The sequence below is a fragment of the Dreissena polymorpha genome, chromosome 9, assembly GCF_020536995.1.
Source record: "Dreissena polymorpha isolate Duluth1 chromosome 9, UMN_Dpol_1.0, whole genome shotgun sequence".
In the NCBI taxonomy this organism is placed as follows: domain Eukaryota; kingdom Metazoa; phylum Mollusca; class Bivalvia; order Myida; family Dreissenidae; genus Dreissena; species Dreissena polymorpha.
In genome coordinates this window covers 61,048,013-61,068,054 of record NC_068363.1, presented here as the reverse complement: position 1 = coordinate 61,068,054, position 20,042 = coordinate 61,048,013, and the positions used below count along the sequence as shown (strand labels likewise).

Genomic DNA, 20,042 nt, shown 5'->3' with positions numbered 1-20,042 from the left:
TAATCCGATTCCATTTTTGTTCAAAGATTTGTAATCTGTCATTACTGAGGGCTATTTCTTTCTCAATCTGGATTTTTAGTTTAAGACTATGGACAAAACAATTAAAATTTGGTACTTGTTTTTTGTACTTCAAAATAAAGATAAAATATTTCATCATTATAAGAATAAAATTAACAATATTATTACAGTCTATTGATTTCAATGAGTTAATTCCGAAACTTACATTTAAGAAAGATTTAACGTTTAGTTGCTGTTGTTCAAGAAAAATTGCTAATTGATTCCAAATAGGCTGGATGTGTTTGCACTCCCAAAAAAGATGTTCTATAGTTTCGATGTTTTCACTGCAGAAGTCACACAGATTTGAATTAGATAATTTGCATTTAAAGAGATATTTATTTGTAGCTATAATTCTATGGATGTATTTATATTGAAAATTTCTCAGTGTGCTTTCAACAGTTGCTTTATATGGCATGGTAAATATGTGTTTCCAATTAAGTTCATGTTCTCCGAAAAGGACTTGCCATTTATTTTGGGTTTTGGAGTTTTCTGTAGGGTTTTTAATTTGTAGTGTGTAAAATATTTTATTTGTTTTGTTTTTTCTTCCAAGTATGTTTTCTACGAATTTTGTTTGGGTACATGGTGTATTATTTGTATTGATTTCAGATTTAATATGTATGGGTATGCTTTTGATTAGTGTGTAATACTTCAGGAAATTATTTGAAGGTATTCCGTATATGTAGCATATATCATCAAAAGAGTAAAAATCCTTAATTCTGAAGTCATATAATTGGTCGACATATTTAATGCTTCGTTCAAACCAATCTTTATAGAAAAACGTCTTACTGTTTGAAGTTATGTCTTTATTGTTCCATAAAATAGTTTTACTGCTGGTTTTGGTTTCTAGGTTATGAGTGACATCACTCCATGCTGATAGAACATCAGGCAGAAATATGTTTTCGTTTGCAATTTCATGTAAGATAGTATTGCTGATGTTACATTCAAAGAGTAAGGAGTCACCATATTTTTTTAGGATTTTCTGGTAGAATAATTTCCATTTACTCGTATCGGTATTATCTAGGTATCTTTTGACCCAGCTGCATTTGATTGCCTTCAAGAATGAGTCAATGTTCGTTAATTGGATACCTCCATTTTCTACGGATTGAATTAACTGAGTTCTTTTTATTTTGTCAGGCTTACCGTCCCATATGAAGTTAAATATTGCTGATTTTATATCGTTAATAACCTCATTTGGTGGATTTGGGAGAACTGTTAATACATAAATTAATTTAGGAAGTGCAAACGTTTTTAATACTGTGTTTTTTCCGATTAGTGTAAGTTTACGGTGATGCCATGATTTTAAGCAGTTTTTAAAATTCTGTAATTTAGGAAGTATGTTTTTAAGAACTGTATCCTTTTCATTATTTGTGAAAGTAATTCCTAACGTTGTGGCTTCATCGGATGTCCAATTAAATTTCATTTCTTTTTTATATTGGACATTACTTTGTTTTAATTTACCTACTCGTAGCACAGTACATTTACTTTTGTTTAGTTTAAGACCTGATGTCATTCCGTAAAGGGTTAGCGACTCTATTAGGTTATGGAAAGAATCGTAATTGTCGTTTAAAAAATAAGTTGCATCGTCAGCAAATAGGGACTGTTTGATTTCTTCGTCAGGTTCTAGTGATATGCCTTTTATGTTTTTATTTGATTGAATGTGATGCGATAGATACTCGATGCAAATAATAAATAGCGATGATGAGAGTGGACATCCTTGTCGAACCCCTCGTTCGATGTTAAAACTGTTTGAAAAGAAGCCATTGTTAATGATTATACTGTTAATATCGGTATAGAATAGTTTGACCCATTGAATGAGACTTTCACCAAAGTTCATACTTTCTAAGCAAGAGAACATAAATGAGTGATCAAGCGAATCGAATGCCTTTTCAAAGTCTGCAAAGAATATTAGACCAGGATTATTTGAATTGTTGAAATAGTTTATGCATTCTTGGATAAGACGAACGTTTTCACCAATGTAACGTCCTTTTATGAAACCAGATTGAGATTTTAAAATGATTGATGGTAATATTTTTTTAACTCTGTTTGCTATACTTTTAGTTGCAATTTTATAATCATTGTTTAGTAAACTAATTGGGCGCCAGTTCGATAAGGATTCTAAGTTTTTTCCAGGTTTTGGAATGAGTGATATTATACCTTGTTTTTGAAGCGTAGTTAAGTTTTCATTATTATATGAATAGTTTAGTGAATTAATTAAATGTGTTTTGATATCATTCCAAAATATTTTATAAAACTCAATGGTGATACCATCAGAACCTGGACTTTTGTTATTTTGCATTTCTTTTAATGCTAATCCACATTCATATTCATTTAGTAATCCGTCACACAATAGTTTTTCTTCTTGATTTAAAGCGTGTTGTGTATTTTTAAAAAGGGTGTTATTTTCAACATTTTTTCGTTTATAGAGGGTTTCGAAAAATAAACGTTGTTCTTCTAGTATTTCAGTTCTGTTTGTTATATCTTTGCCATTGACTACTAATTTGTGTACAGTTTTTTGTTCACTTCTACGTTTTTCAATGTTTGCGAAGTATTTTGTGTTTTTTTCATTGTGTTCAACATGCTGTGCACGCGCTCTTAGTAGTATTCCATTGAGTTGTGTTTGATAGATTCCATCTAATATTTGTTTTTTTTATGTTATTTCATTTTCAATGTCGGTGGTATCATTTGTGTTTGTTTGATGCAATTGTTTTTCAAGTGTTTCAATGGTTTTGATGGTTTCAGTTTCAAGTTTATGTGTTTCTTTTTGTTTAAATGATGTGTATCTAATTGTTGTGTTACGTATATTTCCTTTAATTACTTCCCATAAGGTGTTTGGGTTTGCATCTTTATTATTTTGAACTGTATTCAATATTTCCTGTTTTATTTGTGTTTGGTATTGTGTATCTAATAAGATGCTGTTGTTAATTTTAAAGTATCCTGGGCCTCTTTCAGGTTGTATATTGTGCAGTTTAAGTTCAACTAGAGAGTGGTCAGTCATAAATCCTGGTTTTATGTTACATGTGTCAATAATGTTGCAAAGAGACTCAGAAATTAAAAAATAGTCTAATCTACAAAATATTGTTGGTTTTGTGTTTGAGTGCCAGGTGAATTTGCTTTCATTTGGATATACTGTGCGCCAGATGTCTATCATATTGTAGTTTTCAATTATGTTATTTAAAATGATTCTATTTTTAGGATGGGTATAAAGGTTTCCTTTCTTTTTATCTATTAATGGGTTCAGGACAGTATTGAAATCACCACCGATTATAATGTTTTTATCTTGGTTATTGATTATAAAGGATTGTAATGTTTCGTAAAATGTGGAATCATCTATGTTAGGACCATAGATGTTGATTAATGTTAATTGTGTTTCATGTATTTTGATATCTATACTTGCTAGTCTGCCAATTATTATTTCGTTAAAAGATTCGACTGTGATCCCTATATTGTTTTTAATTAGAACGGCAATGCCTTGTTTATTATTATGTTGTCCACTGAGATAGATGTCTCCGTCCCATTCATCTTTTAAGGTTTGTGCTAGAGTATGTGTCAAGTGACATTCTTGTAGTAGGCATACACTATTTTTTTGTTCGTCTAACCATTTCAATATTTTTATTCGTTTATTTGTGTTATTAAGCCCTTTTACATTCAAAGTACATATTTTAATCATTTAAAGAGGTGGAGGGTGATCTAAATGATAGTTTGTGTGTGATTGGTTTGTGTGTGATTGTGTGATTGTCCAGTTAGTTTCTATTTTTAAATATGTCCAGTTGCTTTCCATTATAAGACATAAGATGTACATACATACAAGCAGAAAAAGAAAACAAAAAATATGGAAACATGAAGATAAATGTTCCATAGAAATGAAGAAGTATGAAAAATAATGACAAAAGTGAGAGAGAAAAAAACAATAAACAACTAGTCTCAAATAGAGACACAAAAAGCGCACTTCCGTACACTGTAAATAAACAAAAATGAAATAGATATAATTAATAATAAAGAATAAAACAGAACAGATGCGATTCAGTGTAAAGTTAACATAGGACATTTCATATCCGAATATTAATGTTTTATTGCTTAGCCATTGTATAATTTCTTATAATATTTAGAAGTAGATGTTAAAAGTTAATCAGTTAACATTTGAATTATTTTATTTTTTAAAGGGTACTTGAATAATATTTAAGAGTTTATAAGCGAGGTCGTTTTACATTTCATGTGCACACAACAATTACATAGTAATACTCATATGTTGTAACAATATATTTTTATAATATGATAAATGAATCTGGTTAAACAAAAGTTGGTTATATGCATTGGACAATGACATATACGACATCAAGGATTATAGTCATATTCAACAGCAGTTTTTAACAAGAAGCTGGTAAATAGTTTTTAGAGAAACAATTAAAATCAGGCAAACATAGGATAAACATAATCATAAGCACACAACAATTGCATAGTAATACTCATATGTTGTAACAATATATTTTTATAATATGATAAATGAATCTGGTTAAACACAAGTTGGTAATATGCATTGGACAATGACATATACGACATCAATGATTATAGTCATATTCAACAGCAGTTTTTATCAAGAAGCTGGTAAATAGTTTTTAGAGAAACAATTAAAATCAGGCAAACATAGGATAAACATAATCATAAGCATAAAATTTATAATAAAATAGGTTTTTGCTTTCTATAGAGATCGTTGTTTACATGTGGATTAAGGTCTTATACTGAAAGCGTTAAATTGCAAGTAAACAATGTAGATACTATTGATTATTTTGCATAAATTTATTTTTATAAATGCCTGAATTAGTTTTTGTGAGAAATATAATGATATACATTCTCCTGACAGTGTGACAACCATGCTACTTTTATTTCCTATATGAATTTTATAAGCCATTTATTATTTCTGGTGTTTGATGTAAATTTTATTAATATAAACTTTCAGGGGAAATCAATAATTTCACAAGAAAAGACGTTTCTTTACTAAATGTGTAGCTAGTATACTTTAGAAAAAGGATTGAATACTCTGGCCAATAATGTTGAATCGTACAGTGAAATTTTATATAGCATCTCACTTTCATAGAACACTTTAAACAAGCTTCATGTGAAAGCGAAAATGAAGCAATTGTATAGAAAAATGATGACAGAAGTTGAATAGTGTTAAATGAAAATATAAGAGATGATCTTAGCTTTACCACTTCCAATACCTTCAAACTTTAGTATTTATCACAGTAAACCCTTAAATGAAATCTTTTTGTGTGTGAAGGTATCTAAGTGCATACATTATTTTTCAAAGGGGACACTGAATGACTTGGTATTGAAATAAGGATTTACAATAAACAGTTTTATATTAATAAATATTGTTATTTTACACACACACATACACATAAAGACCTTAAAATAGCACTTTAATTATGGGAAACTTATTGTCTAATTACATGAGTAACAAATGATATAATCCTGACTTCAAACAGTAACTGCTTTGATGAAAATCTGATCATCAACTTTGTTTGCATATTCATTTAGAGCAAATAATTACATGAGCAAGTGTGTATACATAAACAGAGAGTTTGAAATAAACAAAACACAATTGTGCATAAAGATTTCTGTAAGGAAATCAATGAAAATAAGATCATTAAATTTGTTTGTATACTCAGTTTCAGCAAACAGACACACAAACGCATGCATATAAATAAACATAAAGTTTGCACTAAAAATACATCATGTGCATAAAGGATTTTGTAAGGATATCAATTAAGATCATTATGTCAAATTCGTTTCGATATTCAATTTCAGAAAAAAACAAGATGTGTTTGTGAAACGCAATGTCTCCCTATATGACGTTTGACCTTAAAGGATGGCCTTGACCTTGACCCTTCACCACTCAAAATGTGCAGCTCCTTGAGATACACACGCATTTCAAATATAAAATTGCTAGCTTCAATATTGCAGAAGTATTCATAAAATAAGCAATTTGGGCCACATATATTTGACTTCTGACCTTGAAGGATGACCTTGGCCTTGACCTTTCACCACTCGAAATGTGCAGCTCCATGAGATACACATGCATGCCAAATATCAAGTTGCTCTCTTCAATATTGCATAAGTATTCATAAAATAAGCGATTTGGGCCACATATATTTGACCTCTGACCATGAAGGATGACCTTAGCCTTGACCTTTCACCACTCAAAAAAGTGCAGCTTCATAAGATACACATGCATGCCAAATATGAAGTTGCTATCTTCAATATAGCAAAAGTTATTGCAAAATGTTAAAGTTGGCGCAAACCAACCAACAGATCAACCAACCAACCAACAGACCAACCATCAGACAGGGCAAAAACAATATGTCCCCCCACTACTATAGTGGGGGACATGAAAAACACATGAACACAAGCATATACACAAAAGAGAGTTAGCACACATAAAACAACAGACACATGCATACAGGACATTATTAGGATATCAAAGTGTTGTCAAGAACACTCGGCATGATATGTCAAAACAGGAAATTTATAAAAACACACATCAGGTTTATTATATACAAACAACTTGAACACAAGCATATATACATACAGAGAGTAAGCACACAAAAAACAATATCATATGCATAAATGACAATATTAGGATATCAAAGTGTTGTCAAGAACACTCAGTATGATATGTAAAAAAAAACAGGCAATTTATAAAAACACATATCAAGTTTATTTTATACATTATTTTGTTTAATTTTCTGTGACAATATAATCTACAACTATGAACATATTTTGGGAATTATTTGAACATTCTTAACATAAAAACTCACTTTTTATTTTTAATTAGTTACGAGGAATATCAGAAGTAATATGGATAATCAGTTCATGTTGGTTCAGCATCTTTAACTATAATATTATTTCTATACTATAATTATTATTTAAATGACTGAGGTAAAGTTTTGTTTTGACTACTTTGACAAGAGAAAAGTAAAATAGACAGGTAATATTCCCACTGATCCGAATTAAAAAACAACAACTCAGAGCCTGGTAAAACGAAGATCAAAACATAAGTCAACATCAAGATAAAACAAATCTCTGTATGTGAATAGTATTTTGCCAACAAAGATGTCATAAACGTTAAATATTAAGGCCTTTAAGTGAAACTTTATTTGCATGTATACATGATTTTTTTTATTAGAAAGGGGCGTAACTGTGTTAGCAGAGGAAAGCTCTTAAGCACGTGCGTAGCATGATAGGTAGCTATACTTGGAATGAAAGACACAGTATGTTATGTATCGATATTATATTTAAACATTATTGTATATTATTTAAATTACATGCTAAGTTTTACCCGATAGATTGGTACTAATTTCTGAAAGACATCGTAGGAGTATACTCCATTTGTTTAATGTTTATTTTACAATATTTAACGTTATTGTATATTATTGTATATTATGATTTTTTATTGTAAATTATTGTATATGATATATTATTTGCTAAATACATATGTTAATTTACACGCAATTAATTAGTAATAATTTCTGAAAGACATCATGGGAGCATACTTCTTACATGGACATATATACACATTGTTTAATCGGTTGATACACGCATGTGATAGAGAAAAAAATAAAAATAAACAAGATGCACAGTTTCTACAAATTATTAACGGTTTGATGGTACCCTGGATCTTTGACCATCGGGGTTTTCAACACAGTCGGAGTACAGTTTTTTTTTGGCCAAGGCTTTTCCAACCAGTTTTTGAACTCTGAGTGTTTAATTTGCGTTGCATTTTGATTTCCTTTAAACAACGCAAATATTTTCCCTTCGAACGACCACGACTTTTCAACGGTGTCAGGCTGCTTTAGTCGCACCTCTGCATTTAATTTCGTAAGGTCTTCATTTACATAAATTCCAGACCCTTTGAATAATTTTGCCTTTTGTAGTATATCAATTTTTGTCTGTCTCCTCACGAACCTTACAATTACAGGCCGATTTGAGTTGGGTCTGAACTTTCCGAGCCTGTGCGCTATGTCTATGTCATAAGGCTGAATTGGGATTCTCAAATGCGAGTTTACTAGCTCGACGATTTTTTGTGTCACAAACATGGAGGATTGACGGTCCTGGTCCTGTGGAACACCGGCTATTCTGATGTTATTCCGCCGGCTATACTGTTCAGTGTTGTTTGCGAATTCTTCGTGGTTAAGTGTGTCACAGGGCTGTTTGTTCCCTAAAGCTGCGTTTTGCGATTTTAGATCTGTTTGCTTTTTGATTCGCTTTCCTTTTTAAGCTGCTCAATTTCTCGTTTCTGCTCGAAAACGTCATTTTCTAGAATTTCTATACGTCGGATGACGTTACCTAGAAGTTTCTCTTTAAGCTGTTCCACGGTTTCTTTAATAATGTCTTTTATAAATGTTGAGTCATCTTTGGTAAGGACGTTTGATAGTTTGTTACTAATTTCTTCAAGACGTTTTTCTATTGTTAATTCACTTGAATCGCGATTTTCGTTTTTCGTGTTGGTGACGAAAGTTGACATGGTTTTTTGTTTTTTGGGGTCCGGTTTTGATTTTCCTTTAGCACTTTTGGTTTTGTTACTACTTTTGGCAGAGAGCTCGCTTTTCTCAAAAACTGATGTCTCCAGCAAGCTTGTATTCGTAGATGCTTCACTTGCTGTAGACGATAATGACCGCTTGCCTTTATTCATTTGCACTGAATTGAGCGCCTTTTTATCATAATAAAAGAAATAAGAATAATATTTGTTCACGTGTTTTAATACAAAACACGAATGATGCAAGATATTTTCTTGATAATTTGCAAAACCTTTAAATTTACAATAAAAATGTAACCTTTATGTCCCCCTACACATTAATGTTATAAAATAATAATAAAAGGTTATCGTATATCTACAATATGATAGTCATTGCATTTTGTATGTATCAAAAACAGAGTATGCATTATAAACATTATTAGTATACAACTAAAAAATTATTATATATACATACTCTTGAAATAAAATAATGTCCTATAAAAGTATAGGAAAATCGTTCGACTGACTAACTATTAATATTTAACATAAATTTTAGTACTCGACTTGCGTTGTAAACAGCTCAATATGTCATGAATACAAATTTACATTTAAAACAAATATTGACAAAATAAGTATTGATGCAAAGCATCAAAGGGCGTCGGGAATTTCAGTGTTAAAGGCACTCAATGAAGTTACATGGAACGATTTTTTTCTACTGTAAATATTAATATATTGGCCGATTATTTTAAACAAAATAGAAAAAGATACTGGTATAACCATAATCTATAATTTTGTGTTATAACCCCCAAATAACCATTATTTATGATGTTGTGTTATAATACCCAAATAACCATTATCTATGATTTTGTGTTGTAACGCCCAAATATTTCATAGTTCATTTTATTTACATTGGTTTCCTTTTTTTACTGGCATCCGTGTGCAGTCTTCATTAATGGAACAGAACTGTGTAGGTTTTAAAAAATCTGCTTCATCTTGTAAGCGTTATTTCATATTTTTCTCAACTTCAAGTGGAGATGATTCTGAACTTATTCTTACGTTGCTCATTTACGATAGGGGTTGAGTACTCATTGATATGAAAACTCTGTAAAAGTTTGAAAAAAATTGAATGAAAACTGTAAATTGCATAAAGAAGCTGCATTTCACAACACTTTGAAATTCAGTAAAAGATCATAATAGATTTATTGCTCCGATATTCATCATTTTCAATAGGGTTCGAGTAATACTGATATAAAAACACTTAACAAGTTTGGAAAGATTCAGACGAAAGTTGTGAAATCTTTTAAACAAGTGGAAATTGTTTATTTTGTCAAATTTAATAGAAAAGAATTCTGGACTTATTGTCCCGATGTTTCTCATTTTAAATGAGGTAAAAATGCTCATTGATATGAAGACACTGTAAGTTTGGAAAGAATCTGATGAAAAACATTGTCATAATCACCTAACCAAGCAGTTTTTCACTTTTATTTTTAAATTCAAAGAGACATAATTCTGGACTTAAGGTCCGATATTGCTCATATAGAGTTTGGGTTGGGTCCTCATTGGTAAAAAAAACTGTGCAAGTTTGGGAACAATCGGATGACAATTTTGGACTTCAAGCAACGATTTCAAAATTTCTCAACTTCTAAGGAAGATAACTATGTACGTAATGGTCGGATAATGCTAAAGGGCCCATACCACCTTGATAGTAATACGTGTCTCGCTTCGTGCTCTATATGTGGTTCTTTAAAAAAAAACTCCGAGGAGTGCTTGACTCTAAGGAAACGGGTTGCTGGGACACAGCTCCTCCTTGATAAGCGGCTGCTTCCTTTATCGCAACTCATTGTTACAATCAATAATACGTGTCTCGCATCGCGCTCTATATGTGGTAGGGATAGTACTTAGGGCCTATGATAGACAACCATAAAAATACATGGATAATAGATGTGTTATTTGCATTTATTTGTTAATATAAAAACACGTGTATTTTTTATAAGATATTTAAGTGATGTAAGAAATTTTAATTAACGTTGTCACCACGCGGCATCCATTAATTTTAATAAAAATGTCCAATTGTAGTAAAATGGATTTTAAAATGTCTACATAAAATAAAGCTTTATTATATTTATTAACCTGACTGAAAGAAATTGTCAGCCGCCGAACTGTTCCGTTCGTTCCGGAACCCGAGATTGAACCGGGGGCCTTTAGATGATTGTTGCGTAAACAACTTCAGTCTTACGCTCTCCCAACTGAGCTATTCCGGCTGACATCATTTATGCACTGCTATTTGGTAAAGTCGTGTATAGCGATCGTTATTATATGTCTATTAATAAACTGATACATTGTACGTTTTCGTACCACTACGCCTTCCAATAAACTTGCTTGCGAGATAGGTCGTCAAATATCGTACTACATTGATTCTCCACTAAATAAGCAATTTAGAAAAACCACAAAAATAAAAAACCAGAAAGTTTCGCGTATTTACCCAGTCCCTGTGATCATTCCCCTGTGATCAGTTGTGGATCAGTTATTAATTAAAACAATTAGCTTTGTATTATTGGTAATAAATGTTGTAATAAATGTAATAGGCGCAAATGCAGTACTTATTTACACTAATTTACACAAAAAAACACCACTATGCAAGATATTCTTAAAACAAATATATATATATATATATTGATCCGTAAAATAACTTCTCCTCCCATAAGCGAAAAAAAATGCATTACATACTAGTCGCCGCTCTCCAGAGCGACGCCAATAACGCATGGTTCCAATTTGTCAGAACGGACACTTATGCCACACGCCTTTATTTATGTGTACGTTTACGAATACTTTCATTTTGATTTATATCCAATAAATAGACTTTTTTCATTCGGTTGAACTGCAAAAACAATTTAATGTGATAAAATTAGCAGAAAAAAACATTTAATGCACATATTCATGCTTAATTCAACAATGTTGTCATTTGATAAGGTTATTACAGTAAACACGTTCGAACATTACCATTCCTTGTTGTAAACTTGGTTAAACACGTTATTGTTTATGTTTTAGCTATACATGTACAAAAATTCCATTTATCGACTTGAAATAAATATAACTGGAATTCTCACCTCATTGGGGGCTTTTAAAAATAAAAATGTTCAACTATATTGTGTTTTGAGAAAAACATGTCCTTTTTTACCAAAAATTCTCTGTTTGAACATCAAACCGACATTCGATTTGTTACGCTTTCTTAAAATGCTTATTTGAAACAATGAGATGTTATACTATTAAGTCAGCCATGTTTGTAAGAATTCAAAACAAAAGTTTACTTTGACGGAGTAAAAATAATTCCACCAAATGAATTGCTCCGAAAAATGAACCATCTAAGTTTAATATATCTCGTGAAGAGTACAATTTTCATATATGCGTTCCACTTGAATCGAAAAGAAAATTGTGAAACATAAATGATCGGTTATCACCGGACTACAGCTATAGCAATGTACACATAAGCCAATACGTTGTGCTTTTGTTGCGAATACAAAAGTAATAAATTGGACTCACTTCCATAACAATATCCGTGAAAGATCTCAAAGTAGGAACGGCGGCATAGTAAATGAATGATGCTATGAGCACTACTCACATTTAGACGTGCCCACACAGATGTCACCATATGCATAGGCTGTTATTGTCCTACTCATTATCAGAGTTTAGTTTGTACGTCAGGAGATTTTGAGATCAAATTTACAATAAGATATTCAAAATTGTCTGCTTACGATTGATACTAAATTAACCACCTAATCAATATGTGTACTTGTGATTTTGTATGTGATTTTCATGTTTAACAACCTTAAAGGGGCCTTTTCACAGATTTTGGCATTTTTTTTAACTTATTCATTAAATGCTTTATATTGATAAATGTAAACATTGGATCATAAAAGCTCCAGTAAAAAATCAAGAAAAAAAACTAAAAATAGGAAAAGAACATTGCCCGGAGCAGGTTTCGAAACAGTGACCCCTGGAGTCCTGCCAGAGTCCTGAAGTAAAAACGCTTTAGTCTACTGAGCTATTCCGCCGAGTACACATTCTTGATGTATTTCATACCTTATATAAGCAATCTTCGTAGTTTCACAAAATTTAACGACAAAAACAGAACTCTCCAAATTATTCAATCGTTTCGCGTTGCAACGCTTTATAATTTTTAGGTTTTAAAATCGTCAAAAGATGCATATAATGGCTATATTAGAGCATGGTTAATGTTCAGTATTACTGTTTCCTCACAAATATCATAACTAAAACAAAAACTTACGAATCTGAAACAACTTTTTTCAATTTTGTCAATTTACCAAAGCGTAAAAAGATCCCTTTAACTTGAAATAGCAAGAGACTTAAATAATTGTATAAATTTGAGGAAGTTCTATGAGTTTCCCATAACGAGCTTAATGAATATTTGACTTGTATATTACACATGGATATCACCGTTTAGCGCTGTATAGTTTTTTTATATACACTAGCACATGCATTTTGTTTGTGTTTTTTTTAAACACATTCGATTTAAGGAAAATAAACCTGAAATAGTGTTTACATTCCGCGGCTTCTATTGGAGAGTAAACACCTTAATAGTGTCACAATTATCACACGTGACCAGGATGGTCCCGTTACTCTCGTTGAACTTCACGGACCAGGGATCCCACAACTCCTCCTTGTCAATCAAACACCGGAAGTCGATCCCGTGCATCGTGATCTGGTGAACGGTGTTAGACATATACCCGCAGACGTACAGATTACCTTCATTGTCAATGTCGACGCCGCGCGCGTTGCGGAGCGCTTGGTCTTGGTACACTGACGTCACGTTACCATGGCGATCCATGCAGACGATCCGGTCCTTGTCAGAGACGTAGATGAGTTTACCAGTTGGCGTCACTGTCAGGTAATACGGGTCAGTAAGGATTCTCCGGCCACTACGATCCGTATCTATCGTCTGCTTCACTCTTCCGGTCAGGCTGACCACTTGTACTGCGGGTCCGATCAGGTAGTCGTTGCAGACGACAATAAGCTCTTGGTTTCTGCAGACGAGGCCATAACAGTCCATGTCCATTTTTATGGCGCGAGTTGTCTTCATTTGGTCCGTGACGGAAATGAACTGAATCTTGCTCTCGAATGGAAGAGATACGGCGATTTCTTTCGGTCCCGTGACTTCAACGTCCCAGGGTCCCGACGACAAGCGGAGTTGCGAGCCACGGTACAGTTTCGAATCAAACATCTTCACGTTGTGGTTATCGTAATCGGCCATCACTATTCTGCCGTCCGCCAAGAATACTGCGCCTTTTAACCCACAAACATTGGAATCCTCAGGTAGACGGACGTTGAATTGTCCGGCAAGCACCGCCTTCCTGTCTCGGAGCGCCGTTGCTCCGGGCTGAAGTTCATTACGGCGCTTCACCGGGGGAGCTTGTGCAAGAATATCTGACTTTCCGGCCTTTGACGGACCCTGCGCGGGAACAGGCATTGAGGCTGTACTAGCGAGAGAGCCGCGCCTCGATTGATTTCCCTGGTTGATAGCCATGACGTCAGCCTTTGGTTGTGGCTGAACCAAGCCTTGTTCGATAAGCCCGTTTCTGCCGATGGTTCGAGGCGTTGTTGGAGCGAAGTCACGTGGTTGTCCGCCTGGAAAATTGCCGGGCTCGGATACAGCGCCACGAGGAGAAATCATTGGAAGCGCTCCTTGCTGATACATCTGGCGCTCATAGTATGTTGGCTCGAGGCCTCCCGTATTTGCGCGGCCGATGCTTAGACGATTGATTTCCGCTTGCCTGGGCGTCGGTGGCATGCTGCGGGTTTGGAAGTGGTTCTCAAACTCGTGGCGTCTGGGAGACTGCGGTACGCTCAACATACCGCCATTATAGTCTGTCATGGACATCCTATCGGACATTCCATTAAAGTTGGCGCTCCGAAAGTCAGGTACGGATCCGGATATGAGTGAGCTCTGGCGCGAAGCAAGGCCGTCTTGCTGCGGGGTATGTTGCATGGACATACCGCCGTAATTTGAGCTCGGTCTATCGCGGCGCAAGTTGTTGACCGTCTGTCCATTCACGTGGTCAGCAAAACCATTTTGCGGTTGGAACGAGTTCTTAAGTCTCTGATTCTGCCGAGTGCTATTAGAGGTTATTGTTCGTCCCTCGAAAAGCTCGAGACTCTTCGCAAGCCTCTCAAGCGTCGGGTCAGGCTTGAAATCAAGCTGCACGTTCTGGATACTGCCCATTGTACTGTTCAGCATATTCATGTACTTATTGCGGTCAGCAATGCTTCGTCGGCCGGCGACAAACATTTGCTGCGTTGTCGCGTGGGAGGCCGCCGCGTCGAGGATCTGAATGGAGCTGTCGATCTCGGACAGTATCTCCTTGGAGCTCTGAGAATCTTCCCCCATGTCCTTCGTCATGCCTTGAATAACCTGCTCCATTTCGAGCTCGCTGGAGCTGTCCAGTTTGTCCAGAAGAGCGTTGATGCGGTTCCGGAAGTGGTCCCTGCGCTCTCGGATCTCGTTCCGCTGCTGTTCCAGGTTTGACAAGATCTCCCCGGTGTCCTTGTGGATGTCTTCGAAGTTCCGGCGAATGTCTCGCAGTTCAACCGCCGCGTCAGCTACCGTCTTACGGTCCGTCGGCTCGTCCGTGATGTCCTTTATAAACATCACGCGATCGCAGCGTCGGTGGTCGGTGTTGACGCATGCGCCACACGCCATGACGTCATGGTCTCCACAGTAGTACTCCAGGTCTTTGTCCGTGTGGGTCATGCACATCATAAGCAGTGGAAGTCGGGCGACCGCCCCAGTATCCTGGTTAATTAAACATTACGAAACGCATAATAGAGACAGTTTGTTTATGTCAAAGTTCACAGTTATCAAAATCATATCAGTCATTATGTTTTTGAAAAGAACAAGTTTAAAAATCAGTAATTCACATATAAATGCATCGTTTTCATGAAAAAAAAATACAAATAGCATTGATACACCGAATGCTTTGATTGAGTACTCCTGCATATATATAACTTGTTTGATCGAAACGGTTAATAAATGTAATGGTGAAACATATTTATCCTATTACCAGATGAAAATCGATAGTATAACAACGATCGTATAAACATGATCTTTATACTATCGCTATTTTTAGATCAGATTTGGATTTTTCCAAAAATCTGTTTTTGTCAACTACGGAAAAAATAAATCGTCAAAAAATGCCATATTTGACAGTTATTATTGGAAAATTGTGAAGGAAATAATAGGATAAATAGAATATTATGTGAGTTTTGGATAAAAATAAATGCTCGGCACGAACCATGTTAGCGCTCGGCAAGCCTCGCGCTACATCGGTTCTAAGCCTCGCATGATAAACTTGATCTTTATCCAAAACTCACATAATACTGTATTCTCTATATAGATTATGTGAGTTTTGGATAAAGATCAAGTTTGTTATGCGAGGCTAAGAACCATGTTAGTGCGAGGCTTGCCGAGCGCTACCATGGTTCGAGCCTCGCATGATAAACTTGATCTTTATCCAAAACTCATATAATATTCTATTTATCCTATTATTTCCTTCCCTTTTCCAGTAATAATAATAAAATATCGCATTTGTTGACAATTTTATCTTTCCGTAGTTGACAAAAACATAGTCTCCAATGTTCGGAAAAATCTAATCTGATCTAAAAATAGCGATAGTATAAAGCTAAAGTTTATACGATCGTTGTTATACTATCGATTTTCATCTGGTAATAGGATAAAACGTATGTACACCCCATAGGATCTTATACATCGAGAATATATGGCGAAACTTTTGTATTTCACAAATAAATGATAATTACGGAGATACAACACTTTTCAAGCTCAATTCCTTTTGAGTAATCATAGTTTACACAAAGTTTGTGAAAAATTGGTTTGTTTTCTCAATTTTGCAATAGATCTATGGATATAGTTATTAGTCAATATGTTTATGAATGATAATCACACACGATTGTGATTTCCTTGCAAACGAACATAACGATGCGATGACTGACATCATATAAACGTGAAAAAGGACTGTTTTGTTAAGAATATTAAACTTTTTTTACACATGTGAATAATCAGATGCAATCTATATCGAAAGTGCATGTGTGTGTTTGAGCCCCGTTCTTAGAAGTATGGGCTTATTGCATTTGAGTAAAGTGTTGTCCCAGATTAGCCTGTGAGTTTGCTTTTATGGAATTTTACCAATGAACGAAACAATCCAGTCTAGTCGGAAAGTGTCGTCCCTGATTAGCTGTGCGGATTGCACAGGCTAATCTAAGACGACGCTTTACGAACTCGCATTACGCCCCGTTTTCCCAGAGCGAGGCTCATTTTTTGCGCTGAAGCCTACCCTGGGTATCTTGTCCCCACGCAGGATGTGATGGGCCCGGATGGTCTTGAACTTGTTGTGCTCTGTACAGCACAGCTCGCACAGCAGGTCACCGCACTCCACACAGTATCCGGCAGCGCCGCTAGTCTTGTTCTCGAACTTGCCTGCAAACACATCACTGGATGTATGAGGGTCTTTTAAACCTCTTGCAAAGGTTACCTCCCATTTTGGTCTACGCTCTTCATTGCGACAGTCTCGTACTCAAGCAAGATGATTTGGGAAAATTTGAGGAGGTTCCTTAATTACCATAGTTACTCTATTGCCAAGGGTTTATGTATATTTCATTCAAAATGTTAATAGTAAAAATTGATTACATGAGTAATATTTAGCCAATTGTTTGCAGTCAAAAGGGATTTCAATAAGATTTTATCGAAAGTACGTACTTTAGTTTTGATTTATTTAACCTCTGAGAGGATTTTTTATTTGAAAGTTTGTTTTTTAATTTAATGTAAGTCAGTACCCTTGTCTGAATTATTGGGTATTGTATTTGCCATTTACAACCCAATTTGTAAAAATAACAAATGAAAACACTTCTTTAATATATACATAATCAAAAGACTTTTAAGAACTTCATAACGTGGTGTGTTATGTCCGGATTGCTTTGAAAAGAGCTATAAGTAGTCAAAGATTTGAACGGATATTGATCGGTTGAAAAATCTTGCTTACAGCTTAAGGCAAACGTTATTCACAAACATCGTCTTTACGATTTCTACACGCCGGGTATGCGGATACTTTGATAACAGATGCCACTTCGATAACAGAGAACAACAAAAGACACGCGCGAGCGAAGAATTCTTCAGCTTTTTTGCATTTATGTTCTGTTCATTTGGTCTTAAGACACGGAACATTGTGTGGCCGATAAATGGTATAGCACATCGTATTGCGAAGAAAGAAATTCGCAGAAAAACGGTTGATTATATGAAAAATTATAATATTCTAGTCGATTACAGTTTAATGTAACTAATAAGAAAGTGAGATAATAGAACGAATGATTCTTAATTGGCTAAAGTATTTTTAATATATTCAGTGTCATTATATGAAAAAATCTATCTTAAAACATACTTATCTGGAGCGTTTGTTTAATTTTGTATTTCCTATTATTTATTATAATAACATGGAATTTGCTTAGTTTTTCTCTTTCTCGTTTTAAACTTTCATTGTTTTGCTTCACAACATTTAAATCTTACATGGTGCACACTCTCCATACTCGGACGGTTGTGACTTGGTGCAGACTGGACACTTGACGTCCACGGGCAGCGGCGTAGGCGCGGCGGACTTCCGGCCTCCCCGAGTCGACATTTTTGATGCGCGTCCATCCTTTGACGCCGTTCCGGGTGGCGCATCCGGGTTCGCCGACTTTAGACAGGCGGGGCAGAGGGCGTGGCTACACTCCAGAAGTCGGAGATTTTTGTCGGCCTTGTCGCACTGGGAACATGTCTCCGGCTTTTTGGGACCGGACTTGCCCTTTGTGCTTGCACGACTACTAGATCGCACCGAACGTGTCGGCATTTTTAGTGTTTATCTAGTTATGTCTGTTAAGGCCTATTTCGCCACGATGCTTCAAAATATTAAACAAATTCAACCGTTTGATAAACAACCGCTTGACATTATGTTTTTTACGTATGCATCCTTTATCCCTTTTTTTTCACCAGTAGACCGACATACTATTAAAATATACAATTTATAAATATCCGACATATATTAAGACAAACAAGTACGCTTAATGTGTTGTGGGGAGTTTAAAGAACATAGATATTTAAAACTCAGGCTGAATTTTTGTTCGTGTTCTATTTCAATGGTTTTCAATGCCGTCACCGAACCTGACACGCTGGTTTCAATGGCGGCGTACGTACATTGGCTTTTGTTTTAATGTCGTTAACTGTCTTTGATAAGTGTTGAATGCAACAACTGGAGTGAAAAGAACATATTATGATAAAAGCTCTTGTGAGGTTAAATGATCGCATTTCACATTTCTTATTAGAAATTTGTATAGATTTTGATGTATTGACAGGGCCAATTGGTAAATTCTTCTGTAAAATAAATATGTTCATCACTGTCACTTTTATTTGTCACATGTTTTAAGTCGGATGTTGATAATTGGTTTGTTTAGAAAATAATAAGTGCTCATGATTTTTGAGCCTTTATTCACAAAAGCAGATCATGCAGTTTGTATTATCTATTGACATCAGAAAGCTTCACTAATATATATATAATAGATAAGATCTGTCACAGGAATAGATTGGTGCGATATACATGTATTCGGAATGGTGCGACATATTCAGAGAACCTTCTGCAAAGCTTCTCAATGTTTTATCCGCCCTGAGCGGACAAGAACTCCACCATTTGTCAGTTTAGTGGAACTAAACGCTGTTATTCAGCATCTTACAGGATCTGCTCAGGGTGGACAAAATATTAAGAAACATTGAGAAGGCTTTCTGAGTGTCCGAGACACTGGCGACGCTTTCCAAAACATTCCGAAAGGTTGCCGATTTTCCGAACATCCACAAACCCGAATTTGTCGGTCTTTTTTTTTAACTTTATTAATTTGGCCGCCGAAGTTGTGCTGTTTTTTTTAATTTTTATCAGTCATTGACGGTTGAACATACCAGATGACAGAGTTGCGAAGTGACGATGGTTGTAGCTTGAAAATGCCTCTTATGAAGCGTGAAGTCGCTTGTTATGACGAATGTCTATGTTTGTCGTTATATATATTTTTTTAGGCAATATGGCTGAACAACCGAGTCCTTTTATATTATGTCACACGATAATCAAGTAATATATTCATAGATAGTGAAAGAGGATTTAACTCCCTTTTACAGCGTTCAAACCATTTCCAACATGAGCCGCGTCATGCGAAAATGTCGTTTTATGCCCTATACGCCAAGCGTAACTACAGACCAGCCTGCGCATTCGCGTACTAAGGTCAGGGGCACTCCTGTCCATTACTGAGACACATTACCTTGTGTGTATTGCAGACAGCGTAGCTACTGAATACCTGGTCGCCGTATTGTAGTGGATATGGTGTCTGCCTAGCGTCAGGGAGGGCTCGGGCTCGATCCCCACTGTGGGAG

At 35.1% G+C, this 20,042-nt stretch overlaps 1 protein-coding gene across 1 annotated transcript; it reads right to left on the bottom strand.

Annotated features, from left to right (window-relative positions):
- Positions 1–12,623: 12,623 nt before the first annotated feature.
- LOC127846428 (E3 ubiquitin-protein ligase TRIM33-like) lies at positions 12,624–18,697 on the bottom strand. Its single transcript, XM_052377664.1, has 3 exons — positions 18,159–18,697; positions 16,933–17,075; positions 12,624–15,377 (listed from the first exon to the last, which is right to left on the bottom strand). The coding sequence occupies exons 1-3, from the start codon at positions 18,478–18,480 to the stop codon at positions 13,143–13,145; spliced, it is 2,700 nt and encodes an 899-aa protein (XP_052233624.1). The 5' UTR covers positions 18,481–18,697; the 3' UTR covers positions 12,624–13,142.
- Positions 18,698–20,042: the final 1,345 nt, after the last annotated feature.